Below are 19986 nucleotides of genomic sequence, written 5' to 3'. Positions count from 1 at the left end.
CCCGGCAGAGCCCGGCGGCAGGCCGCTCTCCGCAAACCCTTCGGGACCCCGTCGGAACGGGAGCGCCGCCGTCGCCCCAGGCCGCCACCCCCACCCTTCCCCGGGGACAGCGGAGCTGCCTACGAAGGCAACCAGGGCCCCGGCCCGGCTGGAAAACCGTCCTGCCCGACCTTCCCCGCCGACACCTGCCCCGCACCTGCCGGGCCCCTCCCCAAAGGGCACTTGCCGGCACGCCCCAGAGCTCCCCCCCCCCCAGTCTTTGTGGAACCCCAGCCCCGCCCGCTGCTGCAGGGAAAGGGACGGCGCACCGAGGGGACCCCCCCCCCCCTCAGACGGAGGCGCTCTCTGGGGCGCCAGCCAAGCACGGCTGCCCAGTCGGCCCCGAGAAGTCAAACGGGTCGCTTTGATGTTGGAACAAGTTTTCTTTCTGAAACTTGTCATCAACCTCTGGGGCAGCTGAAGCCACTGAGGCAGGTGAAGGCAGCAGCCCCTAGTTGTGCTCTTGGCTACCAAGGAAAACCAACAGGGATGCCCTGTGGCCGCCCCCAGGCGTCTGTCACACCCATGGAGAGAGAGAGACAGACACAGACACACACACACACACACCTGCACCAGACCTTGTGAGCTTTCACAGTCCCAAGCAGCCTCACCCTCTTCCATACAAATGAGACACTAGAGAAAAAGTCACTTGTGAAACATACATTTATATTGAAATATGCACTAAAGAGGACACGCTACCAGTCATCCATGCCATTTTGCCAAAGCAGAATCATTGTTGTCATAGCAGGGGAGCGGAGGGGTCAGTCAGCTAAGACCCAGGAGGAGGGAAGAGACAACCCCCTCCCAACAACCGAGGAGGAGTTCCCTCACTCCCCACATTCAGAAGCAAGCAAGTTGCTGGCCGGCACAGCTCTCTCCATGGGCCCCCAATTACAGCCATGTTTGTGTTACAAGATCAACACAACAATCTTCACCCTTTGTTTCACACTTTTCTTTGCTGCGATAAATATAAAATTGGCAATGCTCCTACACCACAGGACAAACAAGATTCTGGGCTGCAGCACACGACAGAAACAACAAGAAGACAAAAGAAAGGATCAGCGTAAAAGCTCAAAATGCGGAGGGGCGGGGGCGCAGCTTCAGGAGCGGGTGGTGGCAGGAAAGCAGACAGAACAAGTTCCCAGCACATCCCAGGATCAAGACCCCCGAGGGCCCCCAGTGCAGCCCAGAGGACTGGCACCAGTGCTCAAGAGAGCCCGCTTGTGTAAGTGGCCAGAGATGGGTGCTGCATCTGCCAGCCACGCTGAGGGGAAGAGGGCCTCCATGAGAGAACGTGGAGAGGGGCCCTGACGCCACACGGGGGGATGGCAGAGCGCGACTCGGCTGGGCTCACTTCAGAGCCAGGCACTGTGACAAGAACCTGAAACTCCGGGGCCCACTGAACTCTTCCTTTCCGAGCATCCCTGCCACACGGGCAGCCAGCCCTGCACCCTAGAGCTTTCAATCAGTCATGTGCCCCTTTTCCCTCAAAGTCTCTACTGTATAAGCAGCAGGAGCCACCTTCCCCGGCTCCCGAAATCCCGCGCTCTAAGGCTTTGGCCAGCTCTGCCCTCCCCCATCAAGATGTTCTGCAAGATTTGCTTCCAGGATGCCTGGTGTACTTTTGGGATTCTCCTGCCGGAGGAAGGCTGCAATGCAAGAGGGGATTCGGGAACCGGACACGAGGAAGGCATCTACTTGGAGGCCATTAAGCAAGGACAGGGGTCAGAGAGTACAATCACGCACGGAGCCCTCCAGTATGCAGAGGAAGCGGTTTTATAACAGCAGCAGCAGCAGCCATGGAAATCAGAAGCAGAAAGCCTTCCTTCACTAGGCGTGGGGGCTGGGCAGAGACTCCACTGCTGATGCTGCTGAACTGCTGGGCCAGGTAAAAGTCAGCCCTCAAGGAAGCAGCTTTGCTTCCCAACAGGTGCTTCAAAGACAAACTCAGATCTGAAAGATGCTCTTTTCTGCAGGGAAAATTCGTTAATTAAGGCTTCATATCCTTGCTAGCCTCCCTCTCCCAAAACATTCTCCGCCTGGCAGGTTCCTAGAAGTTGGCTGCTATCCCCACAGGTCCCTTTGCTGGAGGGGCAGCCTTGGTGGGGGGTGGGGAGAGGGAACGGAGGCCGCATGACTTGGTCCCCCCAGGAGAAGCCTCGCTGCCTTGAATAAACGGCTCGTACAAGACAGGCAGACACAACAACAACAACAGAAAATCTACGTAAACCTCCCACCTCTTTCAGGCTTGGTAAGAAGGGGAAGGACTCTGGATTATTATCTCTGGAGAAAAAAAGTAACAGTCATTTGCTTTTTGCCATTTTTCTTTTCTTTTTTAAAAAAGTGAAAACGATGAACACACGCAGCTCCACACAGCATCCAGCAGCAGTTGACTTCACAGCGAAAAGAAATGTCAGTTTTACAGCTGAGTTGGGGGGGGGGGGGATGACTGTCATTCAACCTGGCCTTATATCTACTGGCGGGAGGGCTTTCAAATGCTGGGAATGTTGTACCAAAGCACAGAAAAGGAACCACCTTTGCCAGGAATGCTCACCTAGATAGCCTTGCCTGCCCCCCACGCCCCCCAGGAAAGAAGGGAAAAAACCATTAGGAACCGAAGTGGCTAGGGTTCCTTCAGGGGAGCTCCCTCACTGAACACTTCTCACCTGAAAGGGTCAGAAGAGATTAATTGTCACTGAGGTTTAGTTTTCTGTTGCTCCTGTTAAAGCCAGAAAGCAGCTACATTACTTGAAACAAAAAGCCAACCCCAGAAAGTCTGAGTTATACCAGCTTTTTAAAAAAATGCTGCTTTGGGTTCAGGGAGTGGAATGTGAGCGTAAATAGTGGGCTAAGACATAGGAAGTCTTAAGGGCCGTTAAAAGATGCCTGCCCTCACATCAAGGGGGAAAACCGGCAAGGAGCAGGAGGAACGGACAGGGGACAAGGATGTTCGTTCGCACTGTAAACCAGAAACAATTGAAAAGTAAAATCCTTCTGTGGTCAATTTCACCCAGTGACTTACTTGGCCGAGACAGGTGCCATTGCACCAGCTTCCCCCTTCCAACGTGAAACACAACACCCAGTAACATTCAACAGTGGAAAGTGCTTTGAGTCAGGAGGGTTCTGTAGTGCCAGGGAAAGAACTGCGCTGATGAGCTGAGGTGCCAGGAAGGCTGCCCGGCCCGGCTGCTCAGGCCAGAGTCGCCTGCTTCTCTTCTGGGGTCTCCTCCAGCAGCTGCATGATCAGTTCATGGAGGGGCTTGCAGACCTTGGCATAGCCAGTGCCTGTTAGATGCAGAAAATCAAACATGTCGTGGCAGGAGATGGTGCCGTCTGAATGCACAAAGCCCCCATCCACATCCAACAACTGAACATGGGAGAGTTTGGGCAATGAGGCCTTCAGGAGCTGGTTCACCAGGCTGTTCTTCTGCCGCAGCGGGTTCGGCTTCTCCCCACGTGGTAACAAGCCCTGGAGTGAGGAACAGGAAGGAAACAGAAACATTTCAGCATGCGCCCTGCTTCTCCTTTGGCAAGAATCCTATCCAGGCAGCTTAATACACCATCCTACCATCTCTCTGCACTTGAGCTAGATGTCCTGCACCTGTTTGTGGGGAGGATATCCACAAGAAACACCTGAAACTTTTATTCAGCATGCACTCTGAAAGAGGTCAGATATGGTTCCTTTTAGAGCTGCTGTTTCATTTGATCCCCATTTTATTTTTAACCAAATCTTTATATCAATTATTATAATGTGACCTATCAATCTTACTCAATGTCCTGTCCTTGCTTTTGAAAAAATGAATTCTGACATCAGAATGAACTGGAAAGTTTATTCCCCAGAAAAAATGGCAACTCAGGACAGACACACTTGCTGCTTGACTCAAAAAAGGCTTTATAGGCCCACTTGCAGGAAGATTTCTCAGACATGAGGCAACAGCTTCTCTGTGCTCTTTCCCCCTCACAATTCCTCTTGACGTAGGAGTACTGGTAGAAGGCACACCCACACACACAATGTCACAGCACTGATTGCTCCTTGAGCACCGCTACACTTACCATCACAACAATCTTGGCCTGTGGCTGCCGCATGTTTATCAGCCTCACAATGGCTTCTACTCCCCCAACCACTTCCTCAGCTGTGTTTTCATGGTTATTTGTTCCAACCCAAATAACAATGACCTGTGGGAGACAGGACAAACTAAGAGTGAGAGCAGAAAGTGATTCCTCAGCAACAGTGTGCACTACTCAGAGCCCTGACAAACTTGTCTCCTCAAATGTCATACTTCACAGGCTATGACAATATGTAATACTAACAGACACACACACAGGCAAGGAATATGTCACCGGATGGGAGTAATAACCTGGAAACTGAGTATTTAGAGAAGAACACGAATACATATTTAGCATTTCTGATTACCTTGGGCTTAATATTTTCCAGTTCACCATTCTTCAGTCTCCACAAAACATGCGCCGTTGTGTCCCCTCCAATCCCAAAATTCAATGCGTGCAGGGGAGAAAATAGCTTTCGCCATATCTGTAACCAAACCCCAATGAACAGTGTTAGATAACCTTTGAACTGAACAAAGGACAGAGCATCACTCTGAGCATTCACATGGTGCCTGTAATGCTCTGATGCACAAAAGGGGCACCATCTGTTGCAGTGGACTAGTGAATTGTCCTCAGGGAGCAAGTCCAAGGCAGCTTGAGGCAAAAGATAACTCCGGAATTAAGAAAAAATGAAGACAAGGAAGGCAGCGATGTATGTGATGGGCTGACCAGTGTTACAAGGTCTACTCAAAGCCAAACAGCCTAGCACTGCCAGGGTCTGCTGAAGTGAAGAACTGACTCCTGTGCAAGAGCAAGTGGTGCAAGATCAGACCACAGTTCATTTAGTCCACAGTTCTTTGCACAAATCTCAAGACCCAGATACCACTAAATAAACTCAGAAGTCACAATTTATGCTCTGCTTGCTTCTGGGAAAGCAAACCTCAGCACTGTGCTGCTGGAAAAGTCACCATTCATGTCCCTCTAGCCTCAGAGATCTATCTCCTACCCCTCAGTACCTCATACTGTTGCAGCAGCTGTACCATGGAGTCTCCAACAAAAAGCACATCTGGCTCCTTGTCCTTGCAGTCCAAAACAAACCGGTTATGCTGGAAAAAAGAAGCACTAGGATTAAGGCACAAACTCCACTGGGGCATTTGCTCAGGAAAGGAATTGCTTCACTAGTCTCCTGCCAGTCTCTCAGCCACGCCACCTTGCCTAGGGATACCCATTCCACTACCTTGTTTGGTAGAAGAGAAATCAGGGTGAGGAATAAACCAGACTTCTGGGATGCTGCAGAGCATGAAACAAATGAATTTCCTGTGAGTTCTGCTGTTCCCAAGAGTGCTACTGCCTTCTTCCCACATGCTCAGGTAAACTCCTTTAGCATTCACCTGTTTGGTATATTAATTAAATCGGAAGCAAGCTGGCAAATCTAACCAGTCCCAACATCAGGAAGACGGTACCTGGGACATCCACCTGTCGTCACCCTGAACATCTTCAGCTGCATGCGGGATTGCGGCTGGGTTTGAGTCGCCCTGGCTCATCCTATCCCTGCGGAGACAGAAATTTCAGTACAGTTTTGTGCCAAAAAGACCCGCAGTCACAACACAGCCATTTGCACCGAGCGGTGCGCCGCGCAGCACCACATGCAGCCGTGCTACGGTGCACGCGTGGCGGTCCCCTTTGTGGGACGCAACCCCCCCCCCCCGTCACGTGTGAAACGGCCCCGGAGACTGGGGCGAGGCAGCGCTCCGGCAGAGGGGCGGCCACCGAGGGCGGCGCGCGGGGATCGGGGTCGGGAGGCGAGCGGGCTGATCTCGCGGGCCGCGGCGGGACCCCTTCGGCTCGCGGGCCCGTCCGAGCTGAGCCCGGGGCACCTCCGCGCGGCTGGGCCGACTCACGCTGGCGGCTCCCCGCGCGCCTCCATCCGTCGCGCCTGGCCCGGCCCGGCCTGCCCCTTCCACGCTCGGCCCTCCGCCCGTTCTCGTCTCCCCGTGCAGTGCGCTTGCGCGGAGGCCCGCCGCCACTTCCGCGCGCCACCGCCAGCCAATGGGCTTCAAATCCGCAGAAACTCAGATCCATCTCTCCCTGCAGGGGGCGCTCCGCGGCCTTGGCTACGGTAAGCCGCAGCGATCATGCCAGGAGGAGTTCCGGGCAGCTCAGAGGACGCATGTCGATGACGTCACGTCATCGGGGTGTGACGCCACCATGCACGTGAGGGGACGTGAGGGTCTCCTGTTGGTGCGGCCGGCGGAGGAGGCGACGCGGGTTCCTGGAAGTCGCCCTCGCTACATGCATGAGGAAGCGGAGCCTCCGTGGTCAGAGGCAGACTATCTTTCGGCACCAGGGGCGTCTTTGGCCTCCACGACCTCTCTGTGCCGGCTTCTGGGAAATGCCTGGGCCGGCAGTAGGGGAAAAGCGCCTCATGGCGGAGCCTGCTCCGGGCCCCCTCCCCCCCGGGTGCCTCGTCCAGGCGGCCCCGACACCCGCTGCCCTTGAGAGGCCGTCGCGGCCGGCTTCTGGATCCCTCCTGGCCTGGGGGCGGGTGTCGCTTGATGTTTCGGGTGGGCAGCGATGGCAACTGCATGCTGGGTGCGACGAAGGACGACGCGGGAAACCAGGCGCCCCGCCCTCTCCTGCCCCTGCCTGCACCCGTGTTCCGGCGCGCGGAGGCTACGGAAGGGCCCGGAGCGGGCGGCCCCCGAGAGGATTCGGGAAGTTGGAGCCTCTTTTCCTCTGCTTTGCAGTCTCGGAGAAAGCAGACAAGGATGGGGTGGGGGAATGTGATGGAGGTTAATAAGATGCTGCTTGGGGTGAAAGCAAACCCAGTGGACAGTTTCCTCTTGTCCTATAATACTATGGCTCTGGGCACCCAATTAAATTGTTGGGAATATGGGTTTAGTACAGACAAGAGGAAGTCCCTTTTTGCCCAAGGAGTCATTCGGCTGCAGAATTCACTGCTGCTGGAGGTGCCCACCTGGAACATCAAGCAATGTGGTGGCCGCAAGAACTGATGCCTTTCAAAGAGGATTAAACACATTAGTCTGTACCATTGGTGATTTAAGGGAATCTCCATATTCAGAGGCAGCCAACCTTTGAATAACCACTGGAGGGGGCGCCAACAACAGATGCCCTCTATGTTGGTCCTCCAGGGCAACTGGCTGGCTACCATGTGGAACAGGATGCTGTCCAAGATGAACTCTCATTGGTCTAAGCAAAAAAGCTGCCTCTGCTGCTGTCCAGTGCTGATTGCAGTTTTGCACCTGTAGTTTGGTATCTCCTGATGGTGATCAATTTTATGCCAGCTCTTGGGCACAGGGAGAAGGGCCTCATCCCTAGGGAATGGGAGAGTTTGGCCTAGAGGGCCTATTGCCCAGGACGAGTATAAGAGGTCCAACTTGCTGTTGCTCCTGGGATCAAATATGCAAGAGAATGAGGCACAGGAATGGAATATTCCACTTCTGGCTGCAGGTGATTCTATCATCAAATGTTCCTTTTGCTCATAGAAATCTTCCACAGAACGCTGCTCACCCTGTTTGCTGTGCTGGTTTTTGCATTTTCAGGTAATTTTTTAAATACAAGGCAGAACTCCATGCTGGTCTTGGCCAGCAACAGTCTAAAATGATGCAATTCATTCTATCACAGCATCTTTGCACATGTGAACCAGGCCTAAGATATTCCTCTCAGGATGTGTATTTCAAAGCATGTCTTAAATTCCTTCTCAGTCTAATCTACCTTACAGGGGTTTTGTGAGGATAAAAGAGGGAAGAGGAGAATGATGCCAGCCATACTGGCTCTCTGTTGGAGTGAAAGGCAGGAGGATATAAATAAAGAAAAGCTTCTTGAGCGTTGCTGAGTTTGCCTCACATTTTGATGCTTTCCTTTCTCCCCACAGTCCAGAGCAGGAAGAGTTAAAATGCAGGAACGATATGTAGGAGACAAATTGGACATGCGGGAATTAGTCTATATGCTTCTTGCATACAAAGAATGAGGACAAGGCCCACATACCTGGGATTCCACCTTGCTTGAGATTTAGCTGGCACCTGCCCCAGGCTCTTTTAGCTGTCAGGCCAAAACATTTATTTTTACCTAGCTCAGTGATTCCCATTCCATTCCAGAACCTTTATTAGGCATAAATAAATGCCTAAATGGTAATTCCAACCATTTCTTCACTCGAGTATCACTTGGCAGCCCGTTTGCCTAAATTGTACTTGCATAATAGATTGAGAATTGAAAAATTAATTTTAAGTTTAACTTGAAACGATGGCAAAAATTGCAGTTTGTAGAGAAAATGTGGAACAACTACCTTGCCGAACACTGCACAAAGGCAGTCTGCACCCAAATGTTCACAAAGTGGAGGGGAGTGGGAGCCTGTGAGGAGATGCATGCACATCACAGAGGCATGCTTATCAAAATAACAAAGCTAGGAAATGCAGGCTTTTCTTGAAGTTAAATAACAAAGGAAACCCACACCACCACTCGTCATAGTATTTAATTTCCCAACTTTTACCTTGTGTTTTGTCTTATGCTGTTGACATTAATGTACCTTTTTCCTCTATTAAATAATTTTTTGTGTACCCCCAAACATTCTGGTGTGTACCCTGGGGGTATGCATACCCCATGGGGTACGCATACTCCAGGGGGAGGGGGGACACTGATCTAGGTGCTTAACTGAGGATGAGTTTTTAAAATAGTTTTTACAGTCTGCTTTTTTTTTTTGCCTAAGAGCTATTTACAAGGGTCTTCTGGGCTGCCTGTTTGTAAATGCTCTATTGGTTGTTATTTTAATGATTGTTAAAAGAGGTGACATTCCAGTATTTTAAATAAATTAATAGTACCACATGCCTCCAAACTGGGAAAGCCAAGAGTTGATTGTCCAATAAGGTTTTGCTGACAGCTGCATTTTTTTTTAACCTAAACTGATGTTTTATTTACTGTCTGCCTGTCTCACTGAGATTCAAGATGAAAAACACATTGTACAGCATTACAATCAACAGGATGGGACATCCTGCAAGCAATGGGATTGCATGAATTTAAAAACAAGCAGAAATATGAAATAGAACAAGGGTTTTAACATAAGTGAACCAAAAATTACACACTAGAAGCATGCTTACAGCAACCGTACACAGTTGTATAGTCTGGATTCCCTTTTCCTTCATTGAAACAGCTTTCATTAAAGTACAGCCCCATTGTGTAAAAAGCCCTCCTGAGTAATTCAGTTTTGCATAACTTGGGGACAGTCCGGGGAGTGGGACCTGCCTAACCTCATTAGCAGAGCCATTCCATCAGGTGGGGGCCACTACAGAGACGCCATGCATACAGGTAGCTGTTGATTTTGCCCCCTTGTAGAGTGGCAACTGCAGAGGTCCCTGCTCAAATCAGTGAAGCTGCCGTGGCAGAGCACAGGGTGAGAGGCAGTCCCACAGATGGGAGGGTCGAAAGCCATGATGGGCTTTGTCTGTGTTGGGCAGGCCCTTGAATTGGACCCTGCAACTGATGGTCAGCTAGTGAAGTGATGAATGTGCGTGCTCCATCTAGCTCCCGATAATCAAACGATGGTGTTCTGCGCCAACCGGAGCCTCCAAAGGGAGATTATGTAGAGTGCATTACAGTAGTCTTGATGTCCCTGTGCATTGCCATACACACCAATGTAAGGCACAACTATCGATATTAAACATAGCCATCATTAAAACACTTTTGAACCTCACCATTCCCCACTACTGATGAACGTTAGTCAGTCTTGGGTTTCTGGAATAGAGGGAAATGCTGCCTTTTTACTCGGCATGAGGAACAGACTCAGATTACAAAAGGGTTCAATGGAGAGCAAGCTGGTTGTGGAAAAAAAGAATTCCAAGCAGATATCTTCTTTTGCCTTAGGGAGAAAGCTTTGTTCTGCAAGATTCAGTTCATTGATCCCTGCCATCCCAACACTTTCATAGGTTCCTAGAGGTCTTTCAAAGCAGGGCTACTCTTATCTTTTCTCTCCAAGCTTCCAGGATTGCTTCTGGCATTTGTGCTGCCGCCTTTGCATCCTACTGGCCTGGAGGCTTCTTCTCTTGTCAGAAGAAGCTCCCTCTTTTCCTGCTCACCAAACACTTGAGTACAAAACAGGGCATGTGGGTCACCGCTATGCTCCTCATTCAGGGTGGACTGAGGTGGATCAGGAGGGTGGCCCTGCCAAGAAAGAAATCCCCCACACATGGAGAGGAGTGCCAATTCAGCACGCCTAAGCCATAGCAACTTGGCCAGCCCTAAGCAAAGCAAGCACCACAGGCCAGGCCAACTCTGAAGAGTTCTCCAGGCAAGACCTGCTGCTTGAAGATGAGCATGAAGCCAGACCTGTGCCGCTGAATTCCTTTTCAGTAGATAGCTAAAGTACCTGGTATCTTGAAGGAACTCAAACTCCAGTGCTGCCGCTAGCAATGGTTGAACTGAATCTTGAGGCTCACCCTGCAGTTTCCCTGTGCAACCTCTAGGACAAAGTTCTGCAAGAAATCATAATGAATGAATGATAAGGGCAAGAAAAGAGAAGAAGAAGAAGAAGAGTTTGGATTTATATCCCCCCTTTTTCTCCTGTAGGAGACTCAAAGGGGCTCACAATCTCCTTGCCCAACCCCTCTCACAACAAGCACAACTTCAGCTCCATTCTGACCCAGGAAGGTGAGGAGGGCAGCTCAGTGCTTGGCTGTGTGTTGTTTTGCCTCTTCTACTGCTCTCTGCGCCAAGACAGCTGCTGACTGACCTCAGCTCCTCCCGTCAACTGTCACCTGCGTTGCTCCCTCCACAGCTCAGGAATACCCTCTGCCATGAAATAATACTAATAGAAAGAACAAGCCTGTAGAGCATAGGTGTCAAACTCGCGGACCTCCAGATGTTATGGACTACAGTTCCCATCATCCCCTGCCATCAATGTGCTGGCAGGGGATGATGGGAACTGTAGTCCATAACATCTGGAGGTCCGCGAGTTTGACACCTGTAGAGTCACAATCAACCCCATCCATGGGGGATTCCAGGCAAGAGATGAGCAGAGGAGGTTGGCCGCTGTCTGCCTCTGCGTAGCAACCCTTGTCTTCTCTGGTGGTTTCTCATCCAAGTGCAAACTGCGATGAGCCCAAGTTAAACTAGACTTGTCAGGCTGCTCATTGAAGAAGTGAGGCCAGCTAATCATTCATGGTGATTTGTGTTTGAGTAAAACATCCCAGGGGGAAGTTCTGAAACAAGAGACGCTTAGCAGTGTTTCTGTCCTGGATAGTCATGTTACTTGACCAAACCATGGTGGGGGGGTGGGGCAGTTCTGCTTTCAAAGCATGTGCGCCTACCCATCCTGCCAACCCTTGTGGTGCCTAGTAGTGCCGTGCCAAGATGGGGTGTCCATTCTGTGCACTGGCTCAGTGTTATCCACGAGGCAGTGCCTTCAGCTGGGAGAGCCAGTTCCCATCTCCAGCCATGGTCTAACCGCCTCAATAAAACAGCGGACATCCTAAAGGAATTCCTGCCAGACTTTCTCCTAAGAAAACTGATCTCATTTTCCTAATTTCTGACTAACTCCTCCAAAAGAGCACCTTCATTTACATCGGTTTTGCCTTGAAGTTGGATTAAATCAACTTCACCCTACCTCCAGATATTCCCAAGCTTAGAACATTAAGCCCTGTGTCTAGCCATTAGTTTTAACTACCCCAACCCTTAAGTGTGATGTTCCTCTTCTGCCTTCCCTCCAGAAGGTCAGAGTCTCCTTTGTCCTGGAAAGATTAAACCCTCTTAGCATGGTTAGAGGGCCCGATCTTCCCTATAAAATAGCTGTCCACCCTGCAGTCAGTGCTGAGTACTTCTGAGCTAGTATTTAGTTCAGTTGTGCTGTATGCCATCTGCTTTCTACCCTGCCTCTTTGGAGCCCAGGAAACCACTGGACTCCACTTTTCTGGATCCCCTCTTCAGGATAAGGTAATTATAGCCTTCTCCACAAAATCCCTCACTTTTCCAAACCTCTCCACTCAACACTATATCCTAGGGCTGTGTGATTTCTGCGTGCTTTGACCATTTGTATATGTTCATTATTGTTTTTCTTTTCTTAATAAAACTTGTTAAACTTTTACAGAGTTCTGTGGATTTCTCACGGAGAAATCTGTGGATTTCTCACGGAGATCTATCTGTGTAAAAGTTGGCAACAAAGATCTTGAGCTTACCCAGCCTCCCATTAAGCAAGATACATGCCCACATTAATTTCCCCTCTAAAAGGACAGGCCCCAGCATTTTGGGTAACAGTCAAAGGCTTTCATGGACGGATTCAACTGGTTCTGGTGGGTTTTCTCTGCTGTGTGGCCATGGTCTGGTGGGTCTAGGGAACCATCTGAACAAGTGGTTGGCATGGATAGGAACAGCATAACAAGGGGAAGGGGGCAGGCAGCCGTCATGGAAAATGGCAAACCATGAGGCATTTCTGATAACTTTTGCCTCTTTACAACTTCAGAAAGTAATGGTGGGAGGAGGGAGCACAACGTTTCTTTGGATATTCCTGTGTAGATGTTTTGCAGCTTTCTTCCAGCACTGTCTTTTCTGGAGCATCTACCTAGTTTCCCCTTCTGTTCCTCCCAGTTCTATCTTTGCAACTGCTCAGCTGCAATCCCTCTCAAACCTGACTTGGTACGATAGTTTTAGACATTCTGTAGTCTGAATAGCTTTGCATACCATGTGGCTTGGAAAGTGTGCTTTTCTGCAGATCCTGTGCCAATCTCCTTGCTTCTGTCCCTGCAGATGCTTTTCTCACCACAATGGAGGGTTTAAAAAAAGGAATTGCTAGATTACTGAAGCACTGTATCCTTCTGTTGCAACTGTGCTAGTCCCCAGCTTTCATTCAAGAAAACTTACATCTCTAGCCCTTTTTGTTGCAGTTATGGGGGAAATGTTAAATCAACACATTTCCTCTTCAAGCACTGCAACAAAAAGGGAACTATTGTAAGTAGTAAACCATGGCACTGGATCTTTGTAATGCTATTGATGCAATTTCCTTTTTTTATGGATGATGGTGGACCCAGGATGCTGAAGCAATGAAAATGTGTTGAAAACTGATGCACGGACTGTCAAAGGCTTTCACGGACGGATTCAACTGGTTCTGGTGGGTTTTCTCTGCTGTGTGGCCATGGTCTGGTGGATCTTGTTCCTAATATTTCGCCTGCATCTGTGGCTGGCATCTTCAGAGGTGTATCACAGAGAGAAGTCTGTTACAAGAGAAGTCTGGACACAGTGTGTAACAGACTTCCCTCTGTGATACACCTCTGAAGATGCCAGCCACAGATGCAGGCAAAACATTAGGAATAAGATCCACCAGACCACAGCCACACAGCATGGAAAACCCACCAGAACCACCTGATGCATGGACATTCCACTGCCGCTACAAATGCCTCTGTGCTTGTTGCATCGATAACAGAGTCTAGGGAATCTTCTGTCTACAAAGAGCTTTACAATAATAAAGGCTATCACCACTTGTATGAATCAGTTCCAACTAATGGGCATGCCCATTCTTGTGTTTTGTAGCTACTACCACTGACATGTTGCTGTACTTTTTGGTTGGATTTGATGGTGTGCAAATGTGATAATTTGAAAGTATATTTTAATTTATTAGCTGCCTTGGTGGCCCCCATGAGGGCAGAAAGGCAGGATATAAATGGGGGGAGGTGCGGGTGGATAAAATCAAAACAAATAAATGCCCATTGAATGCTGCGAGTTCAATGAGATGGTCAAAGTCCAACCTATGCTCTTATTAAATGATCTCAGAAACATCAGGCAACTGACAGCGATGGATCAGTGGCAGAACGCTTGCTTTGTGGGCTAGGATGTGTGGCTCAGTCCTGGGCATCTCGAGGCACAGGTTCACAGGTACTTCCCCTCTGAGCAGATGGACGTGGCCCAACTCTGAATAAAGAAGCTCCTGGTATCCATAGACAGCTATGCTGCTTATATTGCAGAAATCCAGTCTTCGAAACTCCCATTACTTGTGCCTGCCCCACAGGCCGGAGTGTGGGTTTCATGGACATTGAGTGGGTATCAGTTTTCCCCGGCTGGACATACAGTGCTCCATTATTCTGTCCTCACCAGCATCACGTCGCTGCTGCTGCTGCTACGGGGACAGGAGCCCGGCCGCAAAAGAGCTGGCAACTCTGTTATGCAGCGGCTCCATTCTACTCTCTCCACGCGGCTCACCTGTGGGCTGGTTGGTTGCAGGGACCAGGTGGATGTTGCCACAGTGCTGCTTGTCGCCCATGGGGCTGACCGACAGCCCTTGCAGCCCACCTGGGCCGCCCACCGGCACGCCGTGAAAGCCGGGTCAGCGCGCCCGCCCGGTCTCTCCACAGCCTCTCGAAGGAGCACCTGGACGCGGCAGGCAGAGCTTAGGGCGCCTGCTCCAGGCAGCCACCCACCCAGCCGCCCGCCCACCGTCCTCCCGGGTCGTTCACGGAGGCGAGGAGGAGAGACCCGCGCCGGCTCCGGTCGCTCCTCTCTGCCGGGGGGACGGAGGGCGCCTGCGCGGACAGCGTGGCGGAGCTTGAGCGGCCGGCGATTTTTTGTCCCTTCGCGCTCCCCGTCGGCGCCGGGCTCGGGCTCCCCTTCGCAGCCAATGGGGGCGCGGCTCCCTCGTGCGTCAGAGCCACGGCTCAGGGTCGCGCGCTCCTCCTCCGCCCGGTTGCCATGGCGGCGGCTGCGGCTCCGCCCCCGTGCGGATGAGCTCACGCGGTGCCGCAGCCCCGGGAGGAGGGGGAGGGGCGGCTGCTCCCTCACAACAAGATGGCGGCGGCGGCGGCGGCGTCCAGCGGCGGGCCCCCCTCCTCCTCGCCCTCCCCGTCCTCCGCCCCGGCCCCCGCGCCCCGCCTGCCCCCCCCGGCCCCGCCGCCCTCGGGACGCCCGCCGGGCCCCGCGCGCATCGGCTACTACGAGGTGGAGCGCACCATCGGCAAGGGCAACTTCGCCGTCGTCAAGCTGGCCACGCACCTCGTCACGCGCGTCAAGGTGAGCCCGCCGGGGGTGGGGGGGAGGGAGGGAGGGGGCGCAGGCGCGGGGTGGCCCTTGGGCAGCGCGGCCGGCCCCCCCGGTGGCCCCACAGGGAGCGCGGCGGCCGGGCCAGGAGGAGCGCCACGAAGCGGCCCCTCCGCGCTCCCCCGCCCTCCCTCCCTCCCCCCCCCCGCCGGCCCTTGCGGGGCGCCTGCCTGGAGGTCGGGGCGGCGGCGGCTGGCCTGTGCCCGGAGGCCCAAGCGGGGCGCGGGGCTCTTCTTTCCGGCGGGTGCCGGTGCTGTGACAGGGCCGCCCCGGGCACGCACCGCTGCAGCAGGCGTTGGGGCTCGTGGGGCTCCGGCCGCCCCTCGCCGGCTCAGCCCAGGCCCGCTGGCCGGCCGCCCTTCCCCCGCGGTGGGGAGAGGGCGAGCGGGGCTGCGCTTCTCGGAGGGGGGTCTCCCCCCACGGCCTTGACTGGCGCCGAGTGCCCCCGCAGCGCCTCCCTCCCTCGAAGCCGAGCGGCGCCCCCTCCCGCGCAGGGCTTGGGAGCTCGGAGGGGGCGGGAGCATCCCGGCGCTTCCCCCGAACCCCGAGAGAAAGAACCGGCCCTGCGGTCTGCTGGGTCCCCCTGGCCCGGAGGAGGAGGTGGGGGCGCCCCGCCGTCCGGTCGGGGCCTTGTGCTTTGCTTGCCCTTAATGGGAAGCCGCGGCGCCCGGGAGTCAGGGAGGCCTGCTGCTGCTGCTGCTGCCGCCGCTTCTGCTGCCTGGCTGCAAGTAAACGGGGAAACAAATGCGCGATTGTTTGCAAAGTTCCCCCAAGAGCCCCTGGGAGACCCCCCTCCCCCCCGTGTGGGGAGGCTGCTCGGGACCTCCCGTGGCTTCTGGGTCAGAGGAGTCCTCGGCAGATCCAGTGCGGAGGAGAGATCTCCCGGGGTCACGTTCTGCTTCCAGCAGCAGTAGTCATGGAGAAGCAGAGTAATCCGCCTGTAACTAAGCAGCCCTTCCTTCCTGGTAACGGCGGTGGGTTGTCGATCTGCCGTCTTTCGGTAAAGCAGCTGCAGGAAGCCTATAATTTTATTAGGAGGAAGCCAAGGCCAATCTGACAGGGCGCTTGCGGTCCAAAGCAGCCTGCAGAGACCCCACAAAGGGGGGGGTGGGGGTGATTGTATTTCCACAGGTGTCAACCTTGAGGCCCAGATGTTATGGACTACAGTTCCCATCATCCCCTGCTGGCATTTCTAAGATGCCAAAAAGGCGTGTGCGACTTGATTGGACCAACTTTACATTTAACACATTCAGAGTTCTTTGTTAGATTGCTTGAGACTTGGGTGACAGGCTGTCCGCAAAGCCCAGTTCTTCCTGTGAAAGGTGAAGCGCTCCATGGCGTTCCTGGTCAGTGGAGGCATCAGTGCTGTGTCTTTGGCGAATGTGTTGGGGTCTCTCTGCCTGGCGAGGCTCCTTCAGAGAACAGGTCCAGAAGTATTCTGAGTATTTTTTTTTCATTATATCTCCCTGGCTCTTTCAAAACTGCACAGGAGCTGTAGTCTTCTCTGTAAATATGTGGGGATGATTCCACTTGTCTTGCACATCCTTGCTGACATGCGAGATCTGTTTGTGAAATTCAGCATGGTGGGGGGGCACTGTGACCAAGGGATCGTTATTCTCTGAAAATTGTAGAGTCGTGGTTTCAGGCAACTCTTTGTGAAATAAAAAATAAATTAAAAATGATGTATGTGTTCACGCACAGGTTGGGCTGAGTCAAGTTATTTCTGAGTTTGTTCCAGGAAAGCTGTTTGCTCAGCAGTGACCCAGTTTGGTTCTGGGATGAGTGTCCTGCTGGTGTAGCTCCCTTTCTGTGTCCTGTGTTCTTCTACCTCATTTCCCCCGTCCACATTCTGGTGTTGCACAAGGAGGATCTCTGGTTGGCTTCTATGTGCAGTTTCTGTGTGACCTTCTAGGACTTTGGTTGTGGATTCTGCTCCTAGGTCAGGCAGTGCTCTTGTCCTATTAGGTTCACAAGCCATCTTGCAGATGGAGGGGGATTTATGAGTTCTTGGGAAGAAGGTGATGTTTCTGTTTTGCAACTTTTAAGTGGTGGTGGGGGGACTGTCTGCATCCTCTTTCAGGCTGGGGCTCCTTATCAGTAGCCATCAGGTTCTGACCTGCAGAGCGTGACTGTGTGTGCCTGCTGGGGATGCCCTCTGCCTTGCAGTGCCTGTTTTGGCCATTGGACCTGCTTATGTTCAGCCTCAGTTTCCATGTGCCATAATTTCCTGGCCCACCTCATAGTTCCCAGGGTAGAAGTCAGCATGGGAGATGACGAGCCTGGTGCAAATGAAGAAAGGTGCCTGGATTGACTGCTGAGCATTTTGCATGTCATTTTCCTGTATTGTATCTGAGGGGCAATGTTGTGAACTGCTCCAAGGCCAGGTAAGTGTGGCAAAAGTGGTCTAATAATCAAATAAATAAAATGGTTTGTGTTGTAAGGCTAAAGCTGTCCAGCCTGATGTCCTTTGAAGGATGAGTGGGGATTCACTTGCTAAGTCCTGGCTTTCTTTCCATATCCTCTTGGCTAATGGTTGTGCCAGATGCAGAGGGAACCCCTGTTAAGATTGCTGGGCCACTGACCTTCCAGGAAAATGCCCCAGAATAATGACTTCAATAAATACAACTGGTCAGTAAGATTTTAAAAAAATCTGTGATTGTTGCTGACAGTGACTCACTTGCTGAAGGCAAGGGACAGCCTTCCCAGCAAAAACCCCCGCCCCACACAGACAGAGAGAGAGAGCTTGGTGTCCCATATCCCTTGCAACTGCAAATGAACTCCACTGGACACATGCAAATGAATCTCACCTGCTCCCCACCCGTGAGATGGACAAAATATGTATCTCACCATACCATCACTCTGCACTGATAGGAGCAAAAACGACTAGGCCCCATCTGCACAACCCAGAAGAACCCACAACAGCCAGTTCTTTGGTATCTGGGCCTTTCCCCACTTACCGTAAGCCCCGCGCTACTTGAGGAGAGTAGCGTGGGGTTCCTCCTCCCTCCCCACGGCAGGGGCGGCCACAGCGCAGCCGCCCTGACGCTGCCACTGTCGCGCCCCCTCAGCGCGCAGCATCCCAGGCGCTCTTCTGAACAGCGCCTTTTGACGACCCCGCACAGAGCGCGGGGTCGTGGGGACGCCTGGGCGCGTGCCTGGGATGCCGCATGCTGAGAGCAGCGCGCGGCATGGGGGGATGGAAGGGAGTGGGGAAAGGCCCTCTGTTGACAAGAAGCATTTATTGGTTTAAAATATTGATATGCCATTTCATTTCCTTGGGCTCAAGTTGATTGACAACACATAAACTGCAAGACACAAAACATAAAGAGCCCATTACAAAATAACCACACGCTGCCCAATCTGCACAAACTGCGGAATATTGTTATATAAACATATTGGCTGACGGATGCTTAGAATTGTAATTAAGGAAAGATCAATTTTTTAAATGTTTTAACTGTTTTTCTTGTATCTTTTTATTTTAAAAAACCCAACTCTATCCAAGCAGTTTACCCTTCACAAATGCCCTCTGAAATAGAACTGTTTGACGTAGCTTCCCAAATGTAGTCCTTGAAGGCTCCCTCTGCACTCACCCAGGTGGGCCATTCCAAAGGACTGGACCTACCAAAGGGAAGACTGCTGGGCGGACACGCCTAAGGAAGGGCACTGTGAGGAGAAAGTTGTCTGAGGAACTGGTGTATGGGAATAAGCCATGAGATGTCGTTTGATAAGGATTTGTTGGTTTATGTCCAGGGGTAGGGAACCTGCGGCTCTCCAGATGTTCAGGAACTACAATTCCCATCAGCCTCTGTCATGCTGGTAGGGGCTGATGGGAATTGTAGTTCCTGAACATCTGGAGAGCCGCAGGTTCCCTACCCCTGGTTTATGTCATTTATAGTCCAGCTCTACTGAGATTCAAGGCGGATTACAGGGTTTACATCAATGCAGTCAAATGGCACAAATCAATGTAACAGGACTAGTGTTACAGAAATCTGAAACTAAGTGTATGTAATAAACATGGTGTGTTAACACAGAAAAATATAGTACATGAGTAGAAGATAGCAGGCTGTTGCTCTGGTGTGTTCTTCCCCAGGTCCGCAGGTGCCAGCAGGCACTATGAGCAGGAGTGGGGCCTCCTCAGCAGCCCTCCATGCCAGTGCTTTGCTTTCTGACATTCATAAGGCTGCCACATACACATCAGGCTGCGCAATCGTCACGTGCTGTAAAATTGGTCCTGCTGTCTTGGCTAGTGCAGTTTTTGACTGGCAGGTACTTCAGCAAGTTGTCTGACAACTGTGTAGCTTTTCCCTCCCTGTTTTGGATGTGCTAGTGGGTAATATCCCCAAAGTATGAGTGTGCTGCTGTGTTCAAGTGGAAAGGAAGTATCCAAATTGCATGAAATGTTCCTTTCTCTTGAAGAAGACATACTGGACCCGCCCTGGGTTTTTATTTTGGAGGGTGGATGGCGGTCACTTTCTCTGGACACTCAGATCTTCCCAGCGGGGCCAGCCTATGCCAATGTTCTCTAGTTTCTGTGTTTTGTTCTTCTTGCGATTGCAGTGGCTGAGGTCCTTCTGCCTGTGCGTCTGCTGTTTGCGGCTGTGCTCTGGGTCCTATGCTCTGTCTTCTCTCACAGTTCTTGTTCTTTACTGGCAAGGCTCATTCTGTGAAAAGCAAGGTTAGCTTTGAAAGCCTTCAGTCTGGTGAACACTCCCTCCCCACTGGAGACAGAAGGAACAGCCCATTTCCTCTTTCCAAGCACTATGGGGAGGAGAGTACCCAACTCTGTCAGAGTGCTGTGCTCTTTTTTGTGTGAAAGAAGCACCATGGTCAGAAACCGTCAGTGTTACGCTTCTAGTGTACTAGCTGGCAGCTGAC

At 52.0% G+C, this 19986-nt stretch overlaps 3 protein-coding genes across 5 annotated transcripts in view; 1 reads left to right on the top strand and 2 right to left on the bottom strand.

Annotated features, from left to right (window-relative positions):
- Positions 1-684: 684 nt before the first annotated feature.
- On the bottom strand, positions 685-6143 carry PAFAH1B2 (platelet activating factor acetylhydrolase 1b catalytic subunit 2). The gene is made up of 6 exons (XM_048512557.1): positions 5985-6143; positions 5547-5634; positions 5100-5189; positions 4454-4570; positions 4093-4215; positions 685-3508 (listed from the first exon to the last, which is right to left on the bottom strand). Exons 1-6 carry the CDS (start codon positions 6008-6010, stop codon positions 3230-3232), a joined length of 723 nt encoding a protein of 240 aa, XP_048368514.1. The 5' UTR covers positions 6011-6143; the 3' UTR covers positions 685-3229.
- Positions 6144-9299: 3156 nt separating this feature from the next.
- On the bottom strand, positions 9300-14472 carry LOC125441721. The gene is made up of 2 exons (XM_048512558.1): positions 14281-14472; positions 9300-10568 (listed from the first exon to the last, which is right to left on the bottom strand). Exons 1-2 carry the CDS (start codon positions 14339-14341, stop codon positions 10027-10029), a joined length of 603 nt encoding a protein of 200 aa, XP_048368515.1. The 5' UTR covers positions 14342-14472; the 3' UTR covers positions 9300-10026.
- A 294-nt stretch (positions 14473-14766) lies between these two features.
- Positions 14767-19986, top strand: part of SIK3 (SIK family kinase 3) — a 103618-nt gene continuing 98398 nt past the window's right edge. For all 3 annotated transcript variants that reach the window (XM_048512382.1, XM_048512381.1, XM_048512380.1), the window contains exon 1: positions 14767-15084. In XM_048512382.1, coding sequence (XP_048368339.1) covers positions 14863-15084 — 222 coding nt within the window. In that variant the 5' untranslated portion in view covers positions 14767-14862. The remainder of the gene's footprint in view (positions 15085-19986) is intronic.

Source organism: Sphaerodactylus townsendi, linkage group LG12 (genome assembly GCF_021028975.2).
Source record: "Sphaerodactylus townsendi isolate TG3544 linkage group LG12, MPM_Stown_v2.3, whole genome shotgun sequence".
NCBI lineage: Eukaryota > Metazoa > Chordata > Lepidosauria > Squamata > Sphaerodactylidae > Sphaerodactylus > Sphaerodactylus townsendi.
This window is presented reverse-complemented; position numbering and strand designations above follow the sequence as displayed.

Bases quoted from the DNA above. Each gene is read 5' to 3' on its own strand.
- PAFAH1B2 (XM_048512557.1), bottom strand. From the start codon at position 6,010: ATGGAGGCGCGCGGGGAGCCGCCAGC. The intron at 5,190-5,546 runs GTACCGTCTTCC...TCTTTTTTCCAG, and splicing joins ACGACAGGTGGATGTCCCAG to CATAACCGGTTTGTTTTGGA. The intron at 4,571-5,099 runs GTACTGAGGGGT...GTTTGGTTACAG, and splicing joins AGCTGCTGCAACAGTATGAG to ATATGGCGAAAGCTATTTTC.
- LOC125441721 (XM_048512558.1), bottom strand. From the start codon at position 14,341: ATGGGCGACAAGCAGCACTGTGGCAACATCCACCTGGTCCCTGCAACC. The intron at 10,569-14,280 runs GTGAGCCGCGTG...GATTTCTTGCAG, and splicing joins TGCAACCAACCAGCCCACAG to AACTTTGTCCTAGAGGTTGC.